General features: G+C 41.9%; 1 protein-coding gene across 17 annotated transcripts in view; it reads right to left on the minus strand.

Moving 5' to 3' along the window:
- Positions 1-21960, minus strand: part of KLHL18 (kelch like family member 18) — a 57149-nt gene that overhangs the window by 14794 nt on the left and 20395 nt on the right. For 11 of the 17 annotated variants that reach the window (XM_070575598.1, XM_070575596.1, XM_070575595.1 and 8 more), the window contains 3 exons: positions 7267-7397; positions 5127-5267; positions 774-972 (listed from right to left, as the gene is read on the minus strand). In XM_070575598.1, coding sequence (XP_070431699.1) covers positions 774-972; positions 5127-5267; positions 7267-7331 — 405 coding nt within the window. In that variant the 5' untranslated portion in view covers positions 7332-7397. Of the gene's footprint in view, positions 1-773; positions 973-3174; positions 5268-7266; positions 7398-21960 lie in introns of those variants that run through there. The other 6 variants (XM_070575600.1, XM_070575603.1, XM_070575601.1 and 3 more) reach the window with 3 other exon arrangements.

The following is a 21960-nucleotide window of genomic DNA, read 5'->3' on the forward strand; positions in this document are numbered from 1 at the left end:
TACTCTCCCCCTCTCCTAGAGGCCTAGTTCATATCTTTTGACCTCGCCTCACATTTCTAACACTTGTTCCTTATTCTCATTCTCAGCTGAGAAAATAAAAGAAACAATTCAGCAGAGAATATCAACAGATTCTACCAGTATCTCCCTTCCCACTCGCCCCTCCCCCTGCATCTGGGGTGTCCTGTTCTCCCTCCTGCGGTGGTGGATGTGAACGGCCTGCGGTCCTATCAAATACACACCCCTTGTGTCCCAGACTCTGTCTCTTCTCACTCCAGGACATCATTCCAGCAACTATTCTCCCGTCTCTCCTACATCCCCAATTCTTCCCTCCCTTCTGGAATATTCCCATCAGCAGAGAAAATACAATTTCTCTCACCTCAAAAAAAAAACACCCCACTTGACTTCATATTCTCACCCCCACTGACCGCCACAATGCTCTGCTCTTCTTTAGAATAAGACTCTTTCAAAAAGTTATCTATGCTTATTTCCAGTTCACAGTGGCATAATTTCTAATAGTAAATATTGGAAATAACCTGAACACCCAAGAATAAGGAAGTAGGGTTGATAAAATCAATTGAATATTCTTTACACACTAAAATGCAAAAAAAAAATTCATGAAAATGCACAGGAAATAATAAAACAAACCCATAATAAACAATAGCTTCATATACATCATGTTCTTCATTTTGTAAAAAAAAAAACAAAAACAGAAAACAAAGCTTAGAGAGAGCAGCAGCCATGTCGCCTGCAGAATGCTGCCGTGCTTTGCAGACCTGCTCCTCTGATTTGACGTTCAGCTCATCCCGAGACACCAGTTCAAGCACGTCTTCCAAGGGCAGGGCCAGGAATTCTTCTGACATGGACACCTCCACAAAGTGCTGGTGGACGAAGCTGTTGGCCGCATCATAGAGCACAGCGCACATCATTGTCTCAGCAAACTGGCGTACGCCCAGGCAATTTTTGGGGTGAAGCCTTTTGGCATAAGAAAAGATGAAAAGAAAAAAATTAGAGAAAGAAAGAATGTTATCTTTGATTATTCTCAGGTTGGTTCTGGGTGGAGCCACAGAACCAAAAAAAAAAAAAAAAACAAGCTTTGTCCTTACCTTTGTTAAAAACTCCCTGTGTGACATCAGACATGACTCTCTGGGACTCAACTTGGAAAGGTATAAAATTAAGACAGATTATCCTCAAAGGTCCTGCCTTCAGGCCTAGTGCTCTGTGTCTAGGTGGAATGAACTCTCTGGGAAGTCCCGCGGAGCAGCTCTCAGGAGACAAGAATAGGAGAACGCGTACTGGGAAACCTGTATGCTTTCCTTCAGCCATTGACATTCTTGGTTGAGTACCCACCTCTGATCACCAGGAAGGCACTGAGTTGTAGGATAGGAGTTTAAACCAAGCAAAGAGATGACTTTTCTAACATCAGCACCCTTACACTTCTGTCTGTTTTAAACAGAAAGAGGCGCTCTGGGCCTAACTGTTCAGACACGCAGAAACAATAGCAGCAGCTATCACTTACTAGCACCATCAGTGAGCCAAGTACTTTGCTAGGCCTTTCATACACAGTTTCTAAAATCTTTTAAACAACACTGCAAAGTAGCAATTGTTCTCACTTTTAGATGGAAAACTGAAGCTCACAGAAACTAAGAAATGTGATCATAGTCCCTCTGTAAGCAAGCAGTGATGGTGAGACCGAACCCTGGCCTCTTGTGCACGTTCCTATGACCCTGAGGCAGACCTGCACTCATGGGGCCAGGGACACCCAGTAAATCCTGGCCCTGCTGCTCACTGGGTGACTTCAGCGGGTTCCTTAGGCTCCTTAAGTGTCAGTAACAGCCTCACTTGGAAAAAGGTGATGACAACAGTTACTTATCTCCTAGGGCTCTGGCCATGATTAAGAATGTAGGAAAAGCACTCAGCATGGTGCCTGGTATGAAGTTAGCTGCTGTCTTGATTTTATTATGGTTGTTTTCTTACTACTATTGCATCTGAGAAAATCCCAAATGAGCCCAATGTGCTTCTGAAATCTTGGTGACAGCAGCAGCCACTGGGGGATGGGCCTTCTCTTATTTTGATATTATGACTGATAATCTATGGAGGGAGATGGTATTTAACACGTTAAAACTGCCCAGGTTTACTTTTTTCACTAGAATGCTTTCTCTCTTTTCCTTTTCCTCCATGCTGTTTCAGGTTATAGGCACAAAGTTAGACTCACTAACTAATAATCACCGTTGTCCTACAACAGCAGACCTGTCAGGGACTGAAGAGGCACAGCATCTCAGGAGCCCGGCTTTGTCACTAGTCTAAATTCTACAAAGCTGTTGTTTCATCCAGCCTGAATTGGCTCTGTCCATTGCTTCGGAAACCTACGTGCATTTCCAAAGGCCAAGGAAACACGAGCACTGAGCAACACACGGACAAGGCAGCATGGCCAGTGAGAAACACAGGGCTCAAGGCCAGGATGTCAGCTCAGGCATCTGTCAAATAACACCTTTCTCCTGGAGCACTTATGGTGACGGAACAAGACCTGTTAAAAGCACTTTACACACGTATGGCAGATAAGAGGATAAACCTTCCCTGGGCCTCTACAGCATGTGCTTTTTCATCCCTATTGCTCTGACATCAACTCAAGAGGAGGATTCAAAATGTCATAGACTGGGTACTGGATAGAGTCTGAAGACATGGGAAAGGATTATCAATATTGCTGATTGGCATACATTTCCATCCTCTCCCTCTCAGATTAGGATTCCTGTACCTTACCTTTGGCTGTCTTTGACTGGCTTGGCATAATATTGAACAAAAAACACACCTTCAACTGAACTGGGCTTTCACATCCAACAGGATGGGATGTGGGAAGTCTATGAGGCAATTAGTGGGGAGAGACGAGGGAGAGCTACCAGGCCGGAAAGGGGCCGTCTCAGGAGTGGGAGGGCGATGAGAGAGAAAATAAACCAAAAGGGCAGATAGAGGCCCACATCTTTCATTAGAGACTTCACAACCTCCTTCGTGGTTGACATAGCTTGAATTTGCAAACAAGGAGGCCACAAGATGTAATGCTTGATCAGAGGCAGGAAGCAGTGACTTGAATTAAGTTAGTGGATTGGTTCATTGACGTATTGATGTTCTAGTCCAGTTCTGATAGAAGAGTTTTGGAATATACACAGCGCCAGTGCTCACCTAAAAACAATAAGGTCCATACATCTGAAAGCTGGGAAAAAAGGCCACAAGGAAAAAAAAAACCTGCAGGCGGAAGCTCTAACAGGCAGAGTGGCCTCAGGAACTACTGTTCCAACAACTGTGATGGCTTTGTGGTTTCTCTGTGCTCTGTCGTGCACCATTTTTTCCACTACTGCTCAGAATGATTTCCCTCAGGTCGTTGGTAATCAAATCTTGAAACTGAAGGGCCATGTGCTTGTCTTCAAGGGCACATAGGAAGCAGGGAGCTGGGAGACCCCATCATACTCTGCAGCCAGGCTTGGGGAGAACCACCCCAAGGAACAGAGGCAGCGACAGTAACTGTTGGAGGGAAAACAGAAAGCAGGCCAAGCCTATGGGGCCTGTGGTAAGGAATAAAACAGGAATAAAGTATGAGTTTAAGGTTCAAAAGGAGTCTCGCAGAGCTAAATGAAAAAGTGTCAAGGACAGACTCAAAACATCAGCCTTTGTGTTTTAAGAACGTTTTCCTAAAATGTCATTGGTGCACGTAAAAACTGCACTCGTCTAAAAATCACTTTTCTAAGCATCTTTTAGGTGACACTACTTTATAATAGAGACAGGATCCAGTGTTGACAGTGATGACCTCAAAAGCCCCTAGGTGGAGCTGTTGTTCCCTTGGTCAGGTGGACAACTTAGTCCTTTCCAGAGTGCCTACTTAATCAGAAAACCATTCTCCAAGTTCTGTGGGAACAGAGAAATGGACTAAGCACAGTTTGTGTCCTTAAGAAGCTTACAAATGAGTAGGAAAGAGAGTATGTGACCCCTCACCCATGTATCCCTCCAGCAGAACCCAGAAGGCATCCCAGGGTAGGAACAAGCCAGGTCTGGGGCTCCACTCACTACATGGTCTCCATCTACAAAACCCAGAAAAGGACCACCTACCTCATGATGAAACCACTCATCCATGCCCAGCAGACAGCATCCCTGCATGGTAGGCATCATCACCACAGGTATTATGACTTGCCGCACATACAGCAGTGTTCAGTGATATCTATGAGCACCATAGGGGCAGCATGTGGACAGCAGGCATGATCCACAGAGTTGCTAAGTGAATTGGATTGGTGGAACAGGAATTGGAAACAGGGAGGTCAGCTCTAAGAGAGGATGAGGTTCAGGAGGGCAGATCTGAGATAGGAGAAATGCTGGTCTTAAGGCCAGGGACCTGGTGATCAGGGTAGCTCAGGTGGAGGCCTTGGAGAGTACCACAGACACAGGGCTGCTGTCCTGGTTTCTCCCTGCCTGTGTATAGCCCGGCACTAACCCTCACACCCAAGCCTCTAGTGATTAAACGGTGTCTTTTACCCTATGACTGAGAGCTCTGCCTCTTGAGGGGGAGGAAGAGTCTTATCTGCTCAGTCATCAAAAGGTCATTGCTAAGTTCCTGACATAGGTAGAGGTATAATCCATGGTCCTTACCCTAAAAGAGCATACAATGATTATCCCAGGGGACTGAGGCGGACGGAGAATTCCAGGAGGTGAAATTTGGGTGGGCTCTTACAGAGCTGAAGGAAAGAGGAAGGTCAAGAAATTCAAGGAGGGGGAAGGAGCTGAACAAAGATGGAGATGTCTGTGGAAGAGTTAAGGAGCACTGAATACATTGGTTTTGTGAGAACAGGCAGCTAAATTAGTGCCTGGTCAGATTGGAGAGAGAGGACCAGAAGAAGAGGTACATGTCAGGCCAAGGGAGAATACAGGCAGGGTTCTATAAATCACGTTCCTCAAAGGTTCATCCCAAAGAACTGGGCACTGTTTGATATTGATTTCAAGAAAGGTCATTTCTGCAGAGTAACCTTCCCAGCTCACTCTCTTCATAAAACTCTGTATGCCCCAAAGACTCAGCAAACTGGCAGAGGATTCCAGGAATGAAATGGTCATGCTCCCCACCCCGGGCCAGGCCCACCACATCACCTCACCGTTCTCGGAGGAACGTGCAGCAGGCGTCTTTGATGCTCTGCAGCTGCAGGAAGCTCGCCCCCATTAGCAATGACTGGACATTTTGCTGATCAATGGCAAGGTGGCCGTTGTAGGCAAAGTTGATCAGAGCCTCCAGGGCACTAGAGGAAAGAGGAAAGAGGCTCTTCAGAGATGGGTCTTGGCCCACAGGAGACTCAAGTCTTAAGTGAGCTGACATCACTATCTGGGGAATGGATGGGCTGTGCTCTAAAATCCATTTAGCCCATGCCCTTTGAGAAGCTATCTGAACGGAATAATTATTTCGCCATAGCCAAAGACTCATTCTACTTAAGTTGTCTTTACTGCCGAAATAATTTTATCACAGAAAATGCTAAAAAGAGAAAGCAATTATCCACAATCTCACTACTGAATGAGTCAACAGGGGTCATTTTCTTAGGCTCATTTTTAGTTCATGTTCACCTGCACATATAAAGTGTATGGATATAATTACATAAAACTTACACAGGCCTTTCCCATGTTGCTACGCTATTTTCACGTTTACTGTTTTTAGTGGCTGCTATATAATATTTCAACATGTAAATATGCTATAATTTATTTCCTTTATTGGTAGGCATATTAGCTATTACCATCTTACTGCCATTATAAATAATGTTTTTGGATTATTTCTTTGGGATAAATTTCCAGAATGAGATTTCCAACATTTTTTCTGGCTTCCAATTCACACTGAGAATGAAATCCAAAACCTGTCTATAGGGCTGTAGGTGGTCTGGCCCCTCTCCATCTCTCTGACCTCATCACCATCCACTCTTTGCCCCCTTACTCTATTCCAACATGCTGAACACACTCTCACCTCAGGGCCTTTGCACTGGCTGTTCCCTCTGGAGGGCTCTTCCCCCAGATGGCTCACTCCCTCACTTCAATTAAGGTCTTGGTTCAAAAGTCACTTCATCACAGAAGCCTTCCCTGATCACCCTGAAATAGCACAGACCCCCACCATCATTCGCTAGCCTTTACTCTGCTTTACTTGTCTCACATCACTTTCACTTCCCAGCCATGTCAGGCACTTGTATTTGTTTACTGCCAGATCCCCTCTACTAGAAAGTTGGCACAATAAGAGGTGCTTTCTGTTTTATCACTGCTATACCTCAGTGCCTACTGCAGCACAGTCACAGGTGCTCAGTCTATCTCTGTTAAATGAAGCACCTGGACTGTGCATGGTGATTAGCACAGCTCCTTCAGACACAGACCTCAGAGAAGATGCTGTACAAATGCCCCTGGAGACCCACTTCTGTGTCTTTCCTTACAAGTAGCTGACCTTAGACTTCTGCCTTGCGGTGGGTATATAAATCCTCTCCATGTATTGGGGCAAATCACCTTCAATCATCTAGAGGACACCACAGTCTCCTAGCACCTTTCCCTCTAGTTTTAAACATTATGAGATTAAGAGGGTAGGCAAAAAATGACAGGTTACTGGTTAACTAGATAACCTTGGGCTTGACCTCCTTTAGCTTCAATTTTCTCATTCACCAAACAACCACAATATCTGCCACCTTCTACACCTGTGTTGCCCTACCCATACAGTAGCCATTAGGCACACATGGCTAATTAAAATTAAGTTTAAATGCGTTAAAATGAAATACATTTTAAATTCAGTTCCTCAGTGCCTCTAGTCACATTTCAAGTGCTCAATAGCTATACGTGGCTAGTGGCTACCATTTTGGACAGCACAAATAGAACATTTCCATCACTGCAGAAAGTTCTATTGGACAACACTGTTCTAGACTGATGAGAAGAGTAATGAATGAAGACACTTATTTGAAAAACTATTTTGCCAGCTAAAATGGCTAGCACAGAAAAGTGCAGAGAATAATACACCACCACCTTTGTACCCAGTCCTAGTTTAAAAAAATCTTGGTACCTAGTTCCTATTAAACGTGTTACTCTAACGGAGTAAAAATACATTGAAACTCTCATTTTAACTTTGTCCCAGGCCACTGGCTGAGGTTCTACCTTGTTTACTAATCACCTGCTGAGTGCGTGCTAGATACTATGTCCTGCTGCAGGCCCTTGAATGGCACCAAACACAGGGCTGGAGCTGCACCTGGAAAGCCTGTGAAACCTAATGGAGGAAGTTAGTACCTCGGGTCCATTCCTTGCATTACAATCTCATCCTGTTTGCATTCCATCATGTCATTTGTAAACATAGCGTGGAAGTATGGGATTGAGGCTGCTAAGACGATCCGGTGAGCACTGAATTTGTGGTCCCCAATCTGTGGGCAAAGTAAAATACAGACAGACACTGAGGAACGAAAATACAACAACCCAATCTGCCCCTTCCACAACTTAAGCCTCTGCCCACTGGAATGGTACTGAAGGCATCCCAGTACATGACAGCGGAGGCTTATCATGGAGACCCTGAAGGATTTTAAATTCAATATACTCAGTTATAGTAAAAGAATGTCAACAATATGTTTTAATGAGGTATTCAAATGGTTAAAAAACATGAACCTGAATGCCTCAAGTGGTAGTTTTTGCTTATACGGCAGTCTTCACTGCACCCTTCCCAACTCCCCCACCAACCTGATTTCTCTAATGCTTTATCCCAAGCCCGGTTTTATCAGAAGGTGAATGGAATAAACTGTCCAAGAACCCTGGAGCTCCTAACAGTAGATTCCTCAAGAAGAGTAAATACACAGTAACAGGAAGAGATGAGGAGAAACGACACCAGACTTGAATACGGGGCGTATGTGGGGAGCAAGCACAGAGCAGGCATCATGGGCACAAATGTTGAGGGGGTGGTCTTTGGGCACCAACCAACCTGTGGTAGACCACAAGGAGCCCAAAGTTCCTCTGAAGGAGGCAAATGACACTGGTAGCAGCCAGCTGGAATGACTGGTGCTGTGGACTGGCCAGTACTCGGCGTGACCCCCAGGGCTCAGGCGCATGGCTCTCACAGCGACAGAGGCTGACTCTCTCCAATTTGTATCAAACCCTTGCCGACACACTCTTAGCCTGGGGAGTTCTATAAAGTGCTTTCCAACTATCTGCCAAAAGGATATTTCCTTTAATAAGCTTTGCCATTTATAGCTCCAAGCCACATAAACAACTCCACTTAAGAACTTTCTACTCTTCAGAAAGAGCAAAACAGTCTATTTTCCCCCTTCACCTGAGTTCCACATTAGTGAAATGCCAGAGCATCTCATTACCTAATGCTCATCTCTTTGTGTCACGTATATTCAAGGATTCTAGCTCAGGTTGTCACTATGTCCTCTTTTTCACTGAACTTTAGGTTTATTATCTATAAACTGTCCTTCAAGATCACACACACTATCTTCCACATACCAAAGGATCCTTAACAGATTCAGATTCTATGAGTGCTTTATATAATCCATGTATCACTCTACTACTGGTGTTGGGGACATTAAATGGCTGTGTGCTTTGGCGGTTTTTCATAATTAAAAAAAAATCACAGTAATACATACAAATATGTCTTAAAGTTGGTCTACAAGGCTTATAATGAAAACCAGCAGTTTCTGCTCCTGTTCTCATTCCCGTTCCTAGGAGCAACCTCTTTCTGCTGGTATTTATCTCCACCTTTCTAAGTAATATGCCTATAATATTACTTCTTGAATTTTCACTTTTAGTTACTATTTGTGGTAGTCAGTCTCCAAATAGCCTCCCAGGCCCCTTGCCTCCTTTACACCCTTGTGCAGCTCCCGCCCACAGTGTCTCAGGGTTGGTCTGCATGGTCAACAGGATATAGCAGAAGTGATGACGGCATGTCACATCCAAGGCTAGGTAATAAAAGGCAGTGCAAATTCCTCTTATTGTATCTTCTGTATCACTTGCTCTTGGAGAAGCCAGATAACAACATATCCTGAGGAGAGGCCCATAAGAAGAGGAACTGGGGCCTCTTCCTACAGCTACCTGAGTGAGCTTGGGAGAGGATCCTCCGGCCCCAGTCATGCCTTCAGATGACTGCAGCCTCATGAGAGGTCTCTAAGCTGCTTCTAAATTTCTGACCCACAGAAATGATGAGATAAAAAAAAAATTGTTATCTTAAGTCACTCAGTTTTGGGGTAATTTGTTACGCAGCAAAAGATAACTATTACATTACCTATTTAATTTTTATGATGGAAGATTAGGATTTTGTTCTGACACTCTCTTCACATACTACTCCACTTACTCTCTCCATCTTCCCAAAGTATGTCAAATTTTGGTTAAATTAATATTAAGGGTTGCATTATTAAGTAGATGTGAATATTATCTGTAGTCAAGCCATGATGTATACTATGATTACATTTCCTTTTTTGTATAATTTTTATTTTCCCTGGAGATGATAAAAAAGTGTAAAACTCCTTTTAGTACGTTCAACAATCAGGTACCCTAGCAGCTTGTTCTTGTTTGTTCCTGAGACATCCTTATTGGAACTGTCCTTCTGGAATTCCCTTCACCTCACCTATACCGTGTCCTGGATCCCATTTAGTCTGCTTCCTTATTTATTCTCTTGTTCTGGTGCAAAGTGTCTTCTAGTAGAGTTTCCTAAGAAAGGGTGTGCTATAAACTATTTTTACTCACAGCACTTCTGACACTAAATATGCAGGTTTTTTTCTCATACCAACCAATTCTCCAACTCTCTAGACACCACCCGGTGTCCTACAATTTAATTCAAATCTGACACTAACTACTGTGAGTTAGTACAGAGCCCACAGGTTAACAGCTTAGTCCTACAAGACTGCTCCTGCTTCAGATGCCAATTGCAAGTCTGGGCCAGCCATACGTCTGACCGACTGGCTATAAAGTTGGGGGGTGGGGGTTCCCCACAAACCCCTCCTCAGGTTTGACAATTTGCTATTATGGCTCACAGAACTCAGGTAAAACAGTTTACTTACTATTACTGGTTTATTATAAAGGTGATATAAAAAATACAAAAGAACAGCCAGATGCAGAAGTACCTAAGGCAAGGTCTAGAAGGGTCCCAAGCACAGGAGATTCTGTCCCCATGGAATTGGGGCATGCCACCCTCCCGGCACATGGATATGTCCACCAACTTGGGAGCTCTCCAAACTCTGCTGTTTAAGGTTTTTATGAAAGTTCCATTATGTAGGCATGACTGACTAAATCATTGGTCACTGGTAATTAGCTCAATCTCTATCCCCTCTCCCCTCTCCAGAGGTCAAGGGGTGGGGCCTCTAATCACATGATTGGTTCCTCTGGCAATCAGCCCCAATCCCGAAGCCACCTAGGGGCCCAAAAGGAGTTACCTCATTAGCATAAACTCAGGTATGGTTGATTGCTCCTCTCACCTCTATCACTCAGAAAATTCCAAGGGTTTTAGAAGCTCTTGTATCAGAACTAGGAACAAAGATGAAATATTGTAACAAAAGATACTCTACCACCCCTACCACTCAGGAAATTACAATAATTTTAGGTGCTCTGTGCCAGGAACCAAGGACAAAGACTAAATGTATATTTCTTATTATATCACAGTATTACAGGGCACATGCACAATATGTCTGAAAATGTCTTTATTGTGCTTAAACTTGGGGCTAGTTTAGTTGGCTATAAAATTCTAGTTGGGGATATTTTTTTCTGCCAGAATTTTGAAGGTATCACTCCATTGTTTTCTTGCTTGTTACTTTTGAGAAATCTAGTGCCATTGTGAATACTAACCCCGTGTATGTGACCGCAATCTCTAAAAGCTTTTAGGACATCCTCTTTATCCTCAAAGTTCTGAAATCTTAGTGTTAGTTTTCTTTCATTCATTGCACTGTATCAATCTATAGACACTATTTTAGTTCTGGGAATATCTTTTCATACCATTTCTTTGGTAATTTCTCTATTGCCTATTTTTTCTCTTCCTAAATTTCCATTAGTCAGGTGCTGGACCTCTTGGAATGATCCTGTAATTTTTAAATCTATTCTCCCCCATTTTCCATCTCTTTCATTTGGTGTATCTTCCAGGAATCTTCTTCAACTTTATCTTTCAATATTTCTCTATTGCAGCTTTTTACAGTGGCTATCTTTTGGGGGTTTTTTTGGTGAGGAAGATTGGTCCTGAAGTAACATCTATTGCCAATCTTCCTCTTTTTTTTTTCTCTCTCTCTCTCGCCAAAGCCCTAGTACACAGTTGCATATCCTAGTTGTAGGTCATTCTATTTCTTCCATGTGGGATGCTGCCACAGCATGGCCTGATGAGCAGTATGTAGGTCTGTGCCCAGGATCCGAACCAGCGAACCCCAGGCCGCCAAGTAGAGTGTGCAAACTTAAACACTCAGCCATGGGGCCAGACCCTGGCTATCATATTTTTAATTTCCAAGAGGTCTTTCTTGTTTAACTTCCAAGAGGTCTTTCTTGTTTTCTGAAGGTTTATTTATTTATTTTTTAAAGAATCTTGTTCATGTTTCACGAACACAATATTTTCTCTAATCTCTCTCAAGATATTATAGTTAAATTTCCGTCTCTCCTTCTCCCCCTCCCTCCTTCTCCCTGCTTTTACTGTTTCCTCTGATTTCTTTTCTCCTCCATTTGTTTTGGTCTCTGTCTTTTAGGGTAGAGGCTTTCTTTAAATGTCTCATGACGTGGCTATCTATTCATACTTTTAGAAGCTATTTGAAAGCTGTGCGTGTGGGGGCTAGGCTTGTCAACTTGTGGACTTCACATTATGGTGATCAGGCAAGAATCTGCCACTTTACTGAGGACCACCAGAAGCAGTCAGTATCTTTAGGACTTTTTCTCTAGGGCTAATTTTATCAGAGAAGGATCTTCCGATCTCTTGCATGGGGTGCCGGCCTACAGAAATACTGGAAAGTGGGTGAAAAGGGGTGATGATCCTACCATTCACTATTTATCACTTTGTCTTAAAGCTCTTATTTTCAGTTTTGCTCCATATTCCATCCCTTTTATACCTGGTGTGCTTCTGGTTCAATATCTAAGACTAAAAACCTCTGTCTGAGAGTTGGCATTTAATCAACGTAGGCATTTGATTGCTTTTCACACAGACTTTCAATTAATCTTTCTGTTTTCAGTATTTGTTTCTCCAATTCTGGAGCTATTCCAGGGTTCTGCATTACATCTCTTTCTTCTCAGTTTCTCTCCCTAGCAGGCACTTTGAGTTCCTCGGGCCCACTAAGTTCACCACACAGGCTTTCTGGCTTTAACATTCCATTGATCTCTTATTTGCTGACATCTCTTCTCCCTTTTACTATCATTTTAATGAAACTACGGGAGGGGAGGGAGCTTAAAATCTGTGTTCGATTTGCTGTGTTAAACTGCTATGCATTTATTTATCATCTAGAAAGTAAACAGAAGACAAAAGAACAAGCTGTATGTGCATGAACTGGGTGACCTGGTTTCCCAAAAAAGTTCAGCTAAAGAGAAGACAGGCCTATTTCGGGATGTGCTAGCCAGATTACATCTAAACTATGCGTTCAGTTAAGGGGAACAACAAATTTGTCTTTATCTAGAAGAGGAAGACCAAGACGGGAAAAAGTCTGTAAGCTACATCTTATGAGGAATAGGTAAAGAAGAGTTGGTTTGGAAAAGATAATTTGGGGGGAGACACAATAGTTGTCCTCAAATCCTAGAAGGGCTATCACATGGATGAGGGCAGATGCAGAGGTTACAGGGAGGCAGATTTTAGTTTATCAAAAAGACTAAGAGCCTCTCACCTACGAATGTTTAAGGGAGTCCTTCACTGGTTCTAACTATTAAGGGACCTTCCAATTTCACAGTCCTGGGCTACTATACTTTTGTGAAAAGCTTCAAAAAACCTAAATATTCTCATTTGTAATCTCAGTTAAAAAAAAGTCACTTAAAAAAATGAGATGATCATTTATTGAGTTCCTTTTGCTAAGTACTCATACATATTTTCTCATTTTAGTCCTCCGCTTCGGTGGTTTTGCTGGTTCGGATCCTGGGTGCAGACTTAGCACCAGGCGTCAAGCCATGCTGAGGCAGTGTCCCACATAGCAGAACTAGAAGGACCTACAATTAGAATATACAACTATGTACTGGGGGGCTTTGGGGAAAAGAAGGAAAAAAATAAAAAAAGATTGGCAACAGATATTAGCTCAGGCCCAATCTTTAAAAAAAAAGAATTCTTAAAAAAAAGTTTATTAAAAAAGGGACAAAGTAAATAGGAAATCAAAATATTACTTTAATACTAATGAATCTAATACTGTAAACTATGGCTTATATAGGAGGGCAAGTGTGTTCTCTATTTTAACACCTTGAATGACATAGGCCCACACAAAGGTCACTTTCTCCACTGATGTGCAATTATACACTGTTACCTCAAATCTCCCCTGTTCCCTATCCCTAAGGTGACAAAGAAATGTGAACTGATGGAAGAGAATTTAGAAAAAAATAATCAATAAGCAACATATAATTGGTTAGTCAGAAAAGGCTATTTGGCATCCTTCCCTACCTTTAATCACATTTTGCTATACTCATCTCTAAAACAATACTTACTATAATTATAAAGTATTATCAATGAAATGGAATCAGGCACTAAATTTAAAGTATTGGGAAGAGCCAGGTTCAAAGTCCAAGATAGAACAGAGGAAAGAAATTATCTAACAGTGTAATGAAGCACTCTGAACTGAAAGAGCTAAACCCATGAACACAAGTGGAAGCTGCCTAGGCCGGACCAGGATACTAGGTCTCTGTGTACACAACACATACCCAGTGCCCGTGCTCATACTACCACTTACTAAGCACGTGTATTAACACCAGCCACTTAACCATTGTGGAAGGATTTTCAATGACTAGCATCTATAAAGCAAATTAGGGGCAATCCCAGGACTTCCTAGGTATATACAACACCTCCAAATTTGCTTCTAAGAAAAAAACCAACTCAAACAAGCCCAAACCACTTCCATTAGTATTGCCGCAAAGACTCAGCACTCACGCCACTTGGCTTCTACAAAAAGTGGATACAGAACCTCTTCCTGAGCAGCAGCTCTGCATAATATGATCTGAAGGCTGAAACTGAATGTTGTTTTTATTATTAAGCCCCTGTAACTTTAATACCTGTTAACAGTTTTGTTTAGAAAATTAACAGAGCTAATGAAGCTACACGAAGGGGAAAGAGATTAGGTTCTAAAAGTCAATGGGTAACTTAAATGCACGTGTGCTGCAACTCCATTACACCTGGTTTTTAAAATCATGAACACAGTATTCCTTTGACAAATGTTAAAAATCAAAGTAGGGGGCTGGCCCGGTGGCATAGTGGATAAGTTTGCACGCTCCACTTCAGCGGCCCAGGGTTCACTGGTTCACATCCTAGGTGCAGACCTACACACTGTTCATCAAGCCACACTGTGGCAGCGTCCCACATACAAAATAGACGAAGACTGGTAGAGATGTTAGCTCAGAGACAATCTTCCTCAGGCAAAAAGAGGAAGATTGGCAACAGGTGTTAGCTCAGGGCCAATCTTCCCCTCACTAACAAAAAAAGAAAAAAATCAAAGTGGTGATTCAAGCACAGATATGAAAAGGAAAGTGATGTGATGTGCAGCTGGAAAAGTAGACAGGGCACTCAAGAATTCTACATGTCACTTTAAAAGTGTGGGAAACCAGGAACAGTACTGAGGAGGGATCTCCAAGTTGATGAGGCCACTCCACGCAGATAGAAGGAGCATGGACTGGCAGTGCCATTTGCTTAGGTCAGGAATGAGAGAAAAGAGCTAGGTTGGGGATAGAAGATCAAGTCAAGTTTTGGACAGGCTGACATCAGGTGCCTGGGAGACATCCAAACAGAGATACTACGTAGGATGTGGATGGATACATCTGGAAGACAAAGAGGTGAGTCTAGACTCAACTGATACTTTTGGGAGTCATCAGCGCAGAGGGAAGAGATGACTAAGGGTGAGAGCTCAGAGTGCAAAGAGGATGTAAAACAGCCTTGAGGAACTCCAACACTTAAAGACCACCTAGTAGAGGATGCATCCACATAGAAACAGAGAAGGGAGGGGCAGAAGGAAGAAAGGCAACGAGAAGAGAAGCTTGGAGATGTATGTCTGGAGGTAGAAGAGTCTAGGAGCAGCACTGGTGCACCCTGCCACTAGACAGGCGGGGTGGCAGAAGCACTGGAGTTAGGAGGCCCGCACTAGCTGCATTACCTCACACAGGCCTCCTCCATGTTTGGTTTCCCGACTCACAAAAGGAGATCATTCCTATTCATCTGACTTCTCAATGGTTTTTGAAAAGATTTAGCATAAAAGTATATGAGAACGGTTGATATGAATGTCATTTGACTGAACTGTCAGGGTCACCTGAAATTCCTGAAATGTCAGTGAGAAAAAAGTGATGTGTGTGCAGACCAAGCTGATGTTGCTGCCAGTCCTGGGTCTTGTTTGGAAGGATGGATTTAGGCTGATTTGTTCCAGGCTGGCCACCAACGGGCACATGTGCAGACCTGACAGAGGTGCTCCATAATGGTAAATAGATGAATAAATAAATGACTGGATGGATGGGCTTTGGAGCAAATTGAAGCTATTTAGCTGATTCTGAGAGGGGCTTCAGAATAGCAACTTTGGTCTCATTAAATTAAGTGATATATAATACACGTGAAAATACCTAGCACAGTATCAGGCACTTAGGAGACATTTTACAAAAGTTTTTGTTGCACCCAGCTGAGAGCAACAGCCACAAAAAGACTAAGATACAAATAACTGAAATCCTTACAAGTTCAGTCTGATTAATAGAACCCCGATCCAGGGAAAACTGAGTTTTAGGGCCCGCTCTACTATAGGTATAAGCAAGCTGCCCAATTTTACCATGTCTCAGGTTTCCAGGTTGGAATACTGGATTATTATTTATGGGGGCATGGCAAGGAATACAGTGGGAAAAAAAACCCTGAGATTCTCAAGAGAAGCACTATAAATACTGGTAAACTTCACTGCAATCAATCACTCTATTAGACAATATTGGAAAGTTCAGCATAGCATTAATGGTCGAAATACTTGCCAATCCCTTTACTTGTGCCCATCCCAGGGGAGACAGAGAGCATAAGCCATATAGTACAAACTGCACCAGCTTCCAGGCCAGCTGTTCCTTTCTATATGATGCAGGCAAGTCTCTTCCCTTCACCCCTGAGCCTCATTTTTTTCATCTGTAAATAAGGGGCTTTAACTGGATCAGGTTTCTCAATAAGTAGTAGCTGTGAGAGTAACAGCAGCCAAGACAAATCCAGTAAAGCCTTTCTTTCTGATCATGATGGCATCTACATACATTTGAAAAGTAACTGTACACACACGTACCAGATATCATTTATCTAGCCTACAGACGGGTGCACATTTGGATTTGACGATACCTTGCAATTACTCTGAGGAATCCCTGTGATGCAGGAACCCCAGCACCAGAGGTGCTCTGCGGTCCCTCCTGGTTAGCAGAGTCTAAGACAATGACTAAGCAAAAGGAACCAGAAATCCTGGGCACCTCATCGCCTACCTAAGTTTTGACTTGCTTTAAAACACACCCCTTCGCATTTTCTTCCTTGGAAAGACTGGGAAACTGTCCTTTCCTGGCCCTCCTTGCTGGTATCTTTGGATCAACAGGGATAGGGTAGTGTGACACCACAAATTCTGTCCCTATGACAGGCAGGTGGGGCTCAAAGTTCAAGCAGCTGCTTATTCAAGCAGGAAAAGAGGCAGGGCAAAATCTGAGTTGGGAGTAATCTGAGACAGGTGTTCCCAAAGAAGGCAAAAGATACACCCAGAATAGATTTCTCTGATGGAAAACATTTTGATACCATTGCTCCTGCCTTCAAGGAGCTCACAATGAACATAAATAAAACAATAAGTAAACAGTTAAGTTCCAGCCTGTGCAGACAGATTACCCTTGGGATCAGCGGGCTTTAAGACTAAGCTTTTAGGCAGTCACAAGAGAAGCTGAAAGTGTGTGATAAGCAGTAATCCATAACTTTATTGAGGTACAAATTTGAATCATACAGGCTATGAAGCTGGTGTGTAAAAATGAGTCTACAAAATGGAGACGTAGTAGGGATGGATTACTCTCTAAGATTCCTTTAGGCTAGAAAGTTAATAATTATAAATTTGTTAAGAGAGAGAGCATACCATGGTGGATAAGAACAGGTACTTCAATAAACGGTGTTGGGAAAACTAGACAGCCACATTCAAAAGAATGAAAGTAGATCATTATCTTACACCATACACAAAAATTAACTCAAAATGGATTAAAGACTTGAATCTAAGACTCGACACCATGAAACTTCTAGAAGAAAACATAGGCAGTATGCTCTTCGACATCAGTCTTAGCAGCATATTTTCAAGTACCATGTCTGACCGGGCATGGAAAACAATAGAAAAAGTAAACCAATGGGACTACATCAAACTAAAAAGCTTCTGCACAGCAAAGGAAACCATCAACAAAACAAAAAGACAACCTAACAATTGGGAGAAGATATTTGCAAACCATATATCAGATAAGGGGTTAATATCCAAAATACATAAAGAACTCATATGTCTCAACAACAAAAAAACTAACAACCCAATTAAAAAATGGGCAAAAGATAGGAACAGACATTTCTCCAAAGAAGATATACAGATGGCCAACAGGCACATGAAAAGATGTTCAATATCATTAACTATGAGGGAAATGCAAATCAAAACTACAATGAGATATCACCTCACTCCCGTCAGAATGGCTATAATTAACAAGACAGGAAACAAGTGTTGGAGAGGATGTGGAGAAAAGGGAACCCTCATACACTGCTGGTGGGAGTGCAAACTGGTGCAGCCACTATGGAAAACAGTGTGGAGATTCCTCAAAAAATTAAGAATAGAACTACCATACGATCCAGCTGTTACACTGCTGGGTATTTATCCAAAGAACACGAAAACACGAATGCGTAAAGACACATGCACCCCTATGTTCACTGTGGCATTATTCACAATAGCCAAGACTTGAAAGCAACCTAAGCGCCCATCAAGGGATGAATGGATAAAGAAGATGTGGTATATATACATAATGGAAAACTACTCGGCCATAAGAAATGATGAAATCCGGCCATTTGTGACAACATGGATGGACCTTGAGGGTATTATGCTGAGTGAAATAAGTCAGAGGGAGAAAGTGAAATACCATTTGATCTCACTCACAAGTAGAAGATAAAAACAACAACAGACAATCATATAGAGACAGAGATTGGATTGGTGTTACCAGAGGGGAAGATGGGAGGGAGGAGGGTGAAAGGGATGATTAGGCACACGTGTGTGGTGATGGATTATAATATCTTTGTGTGGTGAGCATGATGTAATCGACACAGAAATCAAAATATAATGATGTACACCTGAAATTTATATAATGTTCTAAACCACTGTTACCACAATAAAAAAAATAAAAAAGAACAGGTACTCTGGAGCTAATTATCTAGGTTCAAATCTGGGTTCTGCCGTTTACTAGCTGTGTGACCCTGGGCTAGTTACTTAACCTCTCTGTGCCTCAATGTATGTATCTGCAAGATGGGGTAAATAGTACCTTCCTCATGTGGTTACTGTGAGGATTAAATTAGCTAACATCTGTAGGCACTTAAAACAGTGCATGGCACATATTAAGTGCTATATAAGTGCTTGCTAAATAAATAAAATGTTTTCCAATTTAGAACTTTATATAAGTTATTTTTAAGATCTTTAGAGAAGGGGTCAGCAAAGTATGGTCTATGGGCCAAAATCTGGCCTGTCTCTTGTTTTTGCACAGTCCATGAGAGCTAAGTATAGTTTTAACATTTTTATATGGCTGGAAAAAATCAAAAGAAGACATATTTCATGATGTGAAAATGATATGAAACCCAAATTTCAGCGCCCATACATAAAGTTTTATTGGTACATAATCATGCCTATACATTGGCAAAACTGAGCAGCTATAATAGTAACCAATGGCCCACAAAGTCAGAAATATTTACTATCTGGCCCTTTATAGAAAAAATTTGCTGACCTCTGCTTTAGAATCATAGGGAACAAATATTCTGAAGAGGGATGTGAACATGTTCTCTAGAAAGGAGAAGACGCCGATCACTTATCTAGGATACCCCCTCTCCCAGCCCACATCACACCTGACGTTCTGCAGGTATTCACAGACTCCCCCTGCTGAACTAGTATGAACTGTTCACACTCTGTGGAATTCAGCACTGAGATAACCAGGTCTTACACAAAATGCTTGCTCCTTTCAAAAGAAAATGAGCTAGGCCTAAAACAGAAGCTTTCACACTGGAGCCATTGGCCCATATGGGCCTGCCACCACCAATGTGCCTTTTTTAAAAAACTTCAGTTTCTTATTTTCTCTTTCTCCACCCTCCATGGAGTTTAAACGCTAATTTGCCTCAGCAAATAATGCAGCCTTGTCCATCAGAAGTGTAGGAAGTGAGTTGCGTGGAGATGCCTTGAAGCATCTGCCTTCCTACCTCAGGCATCAACCAATCCTCCACCTTATTCAGCAACCATCAAGCACAAAGCCAGCTCAGCCCAGTTCTCCACCCCTAACTGAAACCTTACTCAGATGTGAGAGGAGTAAGGCTATTCCATGTTCGAGATGTGAAGCCTCAGTCTCAAGTACTGGACTTTTCTGTTTTTACCTACTCCAGGGGACTTCAAACTCTTTGAGGGTAATAAGGGTCTTGCACATCCCTTAAACAGCTCAGTAAATATTCACTGAAATTAAAATACCAACTCTATCCTCAATAGCAGCCCAGAAAATCAACAATTCCCTGTGAAAATAAATTAACCTCATTGAAAAGATGGCAGTGTCACCAAAGGGTATAGTCAAAATGAACCGGGTTCTCTCAGTTAAATTTAGAAAAGACTGAGCAGGAGGCATAGTTATTTTCTACTCATTTCCTTCAAATTTTTCTTAAATATGTAAATAGGTACAGTAAATCTTCAAATAACCATGCCACACGAGAGCTATTATAACAATAATCTATTATTACTATTAACTAGATATAATATATATCTTTACATAGCTATATAATACAGATAGAGCTATTAACTATATGTTAATATTAGGATCATAAACTATCAATTATCTATAATATTATGATAATGATAATCTATTAATCAACTATTTTGGTTACTTGGAGGTTAACAGAAAACTCTTGTGTCTTCAACACATGCCACTAACAACCTTCCAAAAATATATGACTAGCTACAGACTCCATCTCATGTCAGCTCTGTCCAACGCTCCTTACCTTCTCCTGGGAACTTCTATCTTCATTCCAACCACACTACACAACATATGACCTAGGCCCTACCAATTAGACCCTTCCTCAGAGTTTTTCAAATGAGAAAGAAGAAAAAGGAACAGTCCCTCCAGAGCAGCAGGGAGCCATCAGATCAGATGCTCCATCACCCTCCTTGTGTGAAAACCAGTCTGCAGCGGAAGGAGGTTGCTGACCAAGGAGGCAAAGCGTCTTGGCAGCATTTCAGTGCCCCAGGCCCACCATCAACCCTGTCTTTTCTCCAGTTTGATTACATAAGCCAATAAACGACTGGTCTTGCTGAGACTAGTTCTGCCATTAAGAGCCAGAGTTCTGAGCACAGCAGTCCAGAGAAAGCCCTGGGGGAATTCAGAAAAGGGAGACCTTCCTTCCTGGCCTTAGTAGAAGGGCTACGACTGAAGGTGGCTTCAGCTCTGATTGGACCCTGTGGTGTCTCAAGGCCCCCATTCTGCTCACCAGTCAGGTGTTAAAGGACCCCGTTTGTAAAAACACCTCAGTGACAGCATCCACTACACGTATCAAAGGCATACAGCAAACAGTGTTTTACTGACTAGGAACACTGAGGGGCACACAGAAATGGTCAATAGATATATCTTCTGCATGGATGACTCATTTGTTGCATTCTCAGCAGTTTATTTTCTTGGAAAAGTTATCATTATTTTGGATAGGGATAACCAAACCCACCATCTGAATCCCCACCATAACTCTGAGGTATGTGACCTGCCTGACGTCAGACAGATAGGAACAAGGGCCACTTACTTCCTTTCTGTGAATGTGGACAGTAGATTCTGAAGAAATGTTTCTCCTTCCCCACAGCTCCACTTTCTTTTTCTCCCACCATAATGATACCCTGATAATGTTAATAGCCTTACACTATTAAGGAAATTGATTTTGCAATTTTAAAACTTCTGAAAAGGAGATCTCTAGGCTCAAATGGTTTCATTAGAGAATTCCACCAAATATTTAAAAAAGAATTAATACTAATTCTAAACAATCTCTTCCAGAAAATAGAAGAGGAGGGGACAACTCCTAATTGATTTTATGAAGCCAGAATTAGCCTAATATCAAGACAAAGACAATACAAAGAAAACAACAGACTAATCTCCCTCATGAATATACACGCAGAAATCCTTAACAAAATATTAACAAACAGAATTCATGGGCTAAAGAAAAAAGAAGTCACACAATCCTCTTAATTGATGTAGAAAAAGCGTTTAACAAAATTCAACACCCATATATGATAAACACTCTTAAAACACTAGGAATAGAGGGGAATTTCCTCAACTTGACAAAGAACATTTACAAAAAACCTTTACCTAACATCATACTTATTGGTAAAAGACTGAATGCTCTCCCATAAAATGCAGAAAAAGGCAAGGATGTCCACTCTTACCATTGCTATTTAACAGAGTCCTGGAAGTTCTAAGCCAGTGTAGTACGGCAAGAAAATGAAATAAAAGGAATACAGATTAGGAAATAAGAAACAAAACTATCCCTGTTTGCCAATGACATGATGGTTTACATCACTGAAAAATCCAAAGCAATTTATGAAAAACAAAAACAATGCACCTAGAACTAATAAGTGAGTTCAGCAA

The sequence above is a fragment of the Equus przewalskii genome, chromosome 15 (genome assembly GCF_037783145.1).
Source record: "Equus przewalskii isolate Varuska chromosome 15, EquPr2, whole genome shotgun sequence".
Lineage (NCBI taxonomy): Eukaryota > Metazoa > Chordata > Mammalia > Perissodactyla > Equidae > Equus > Equus przewalskii.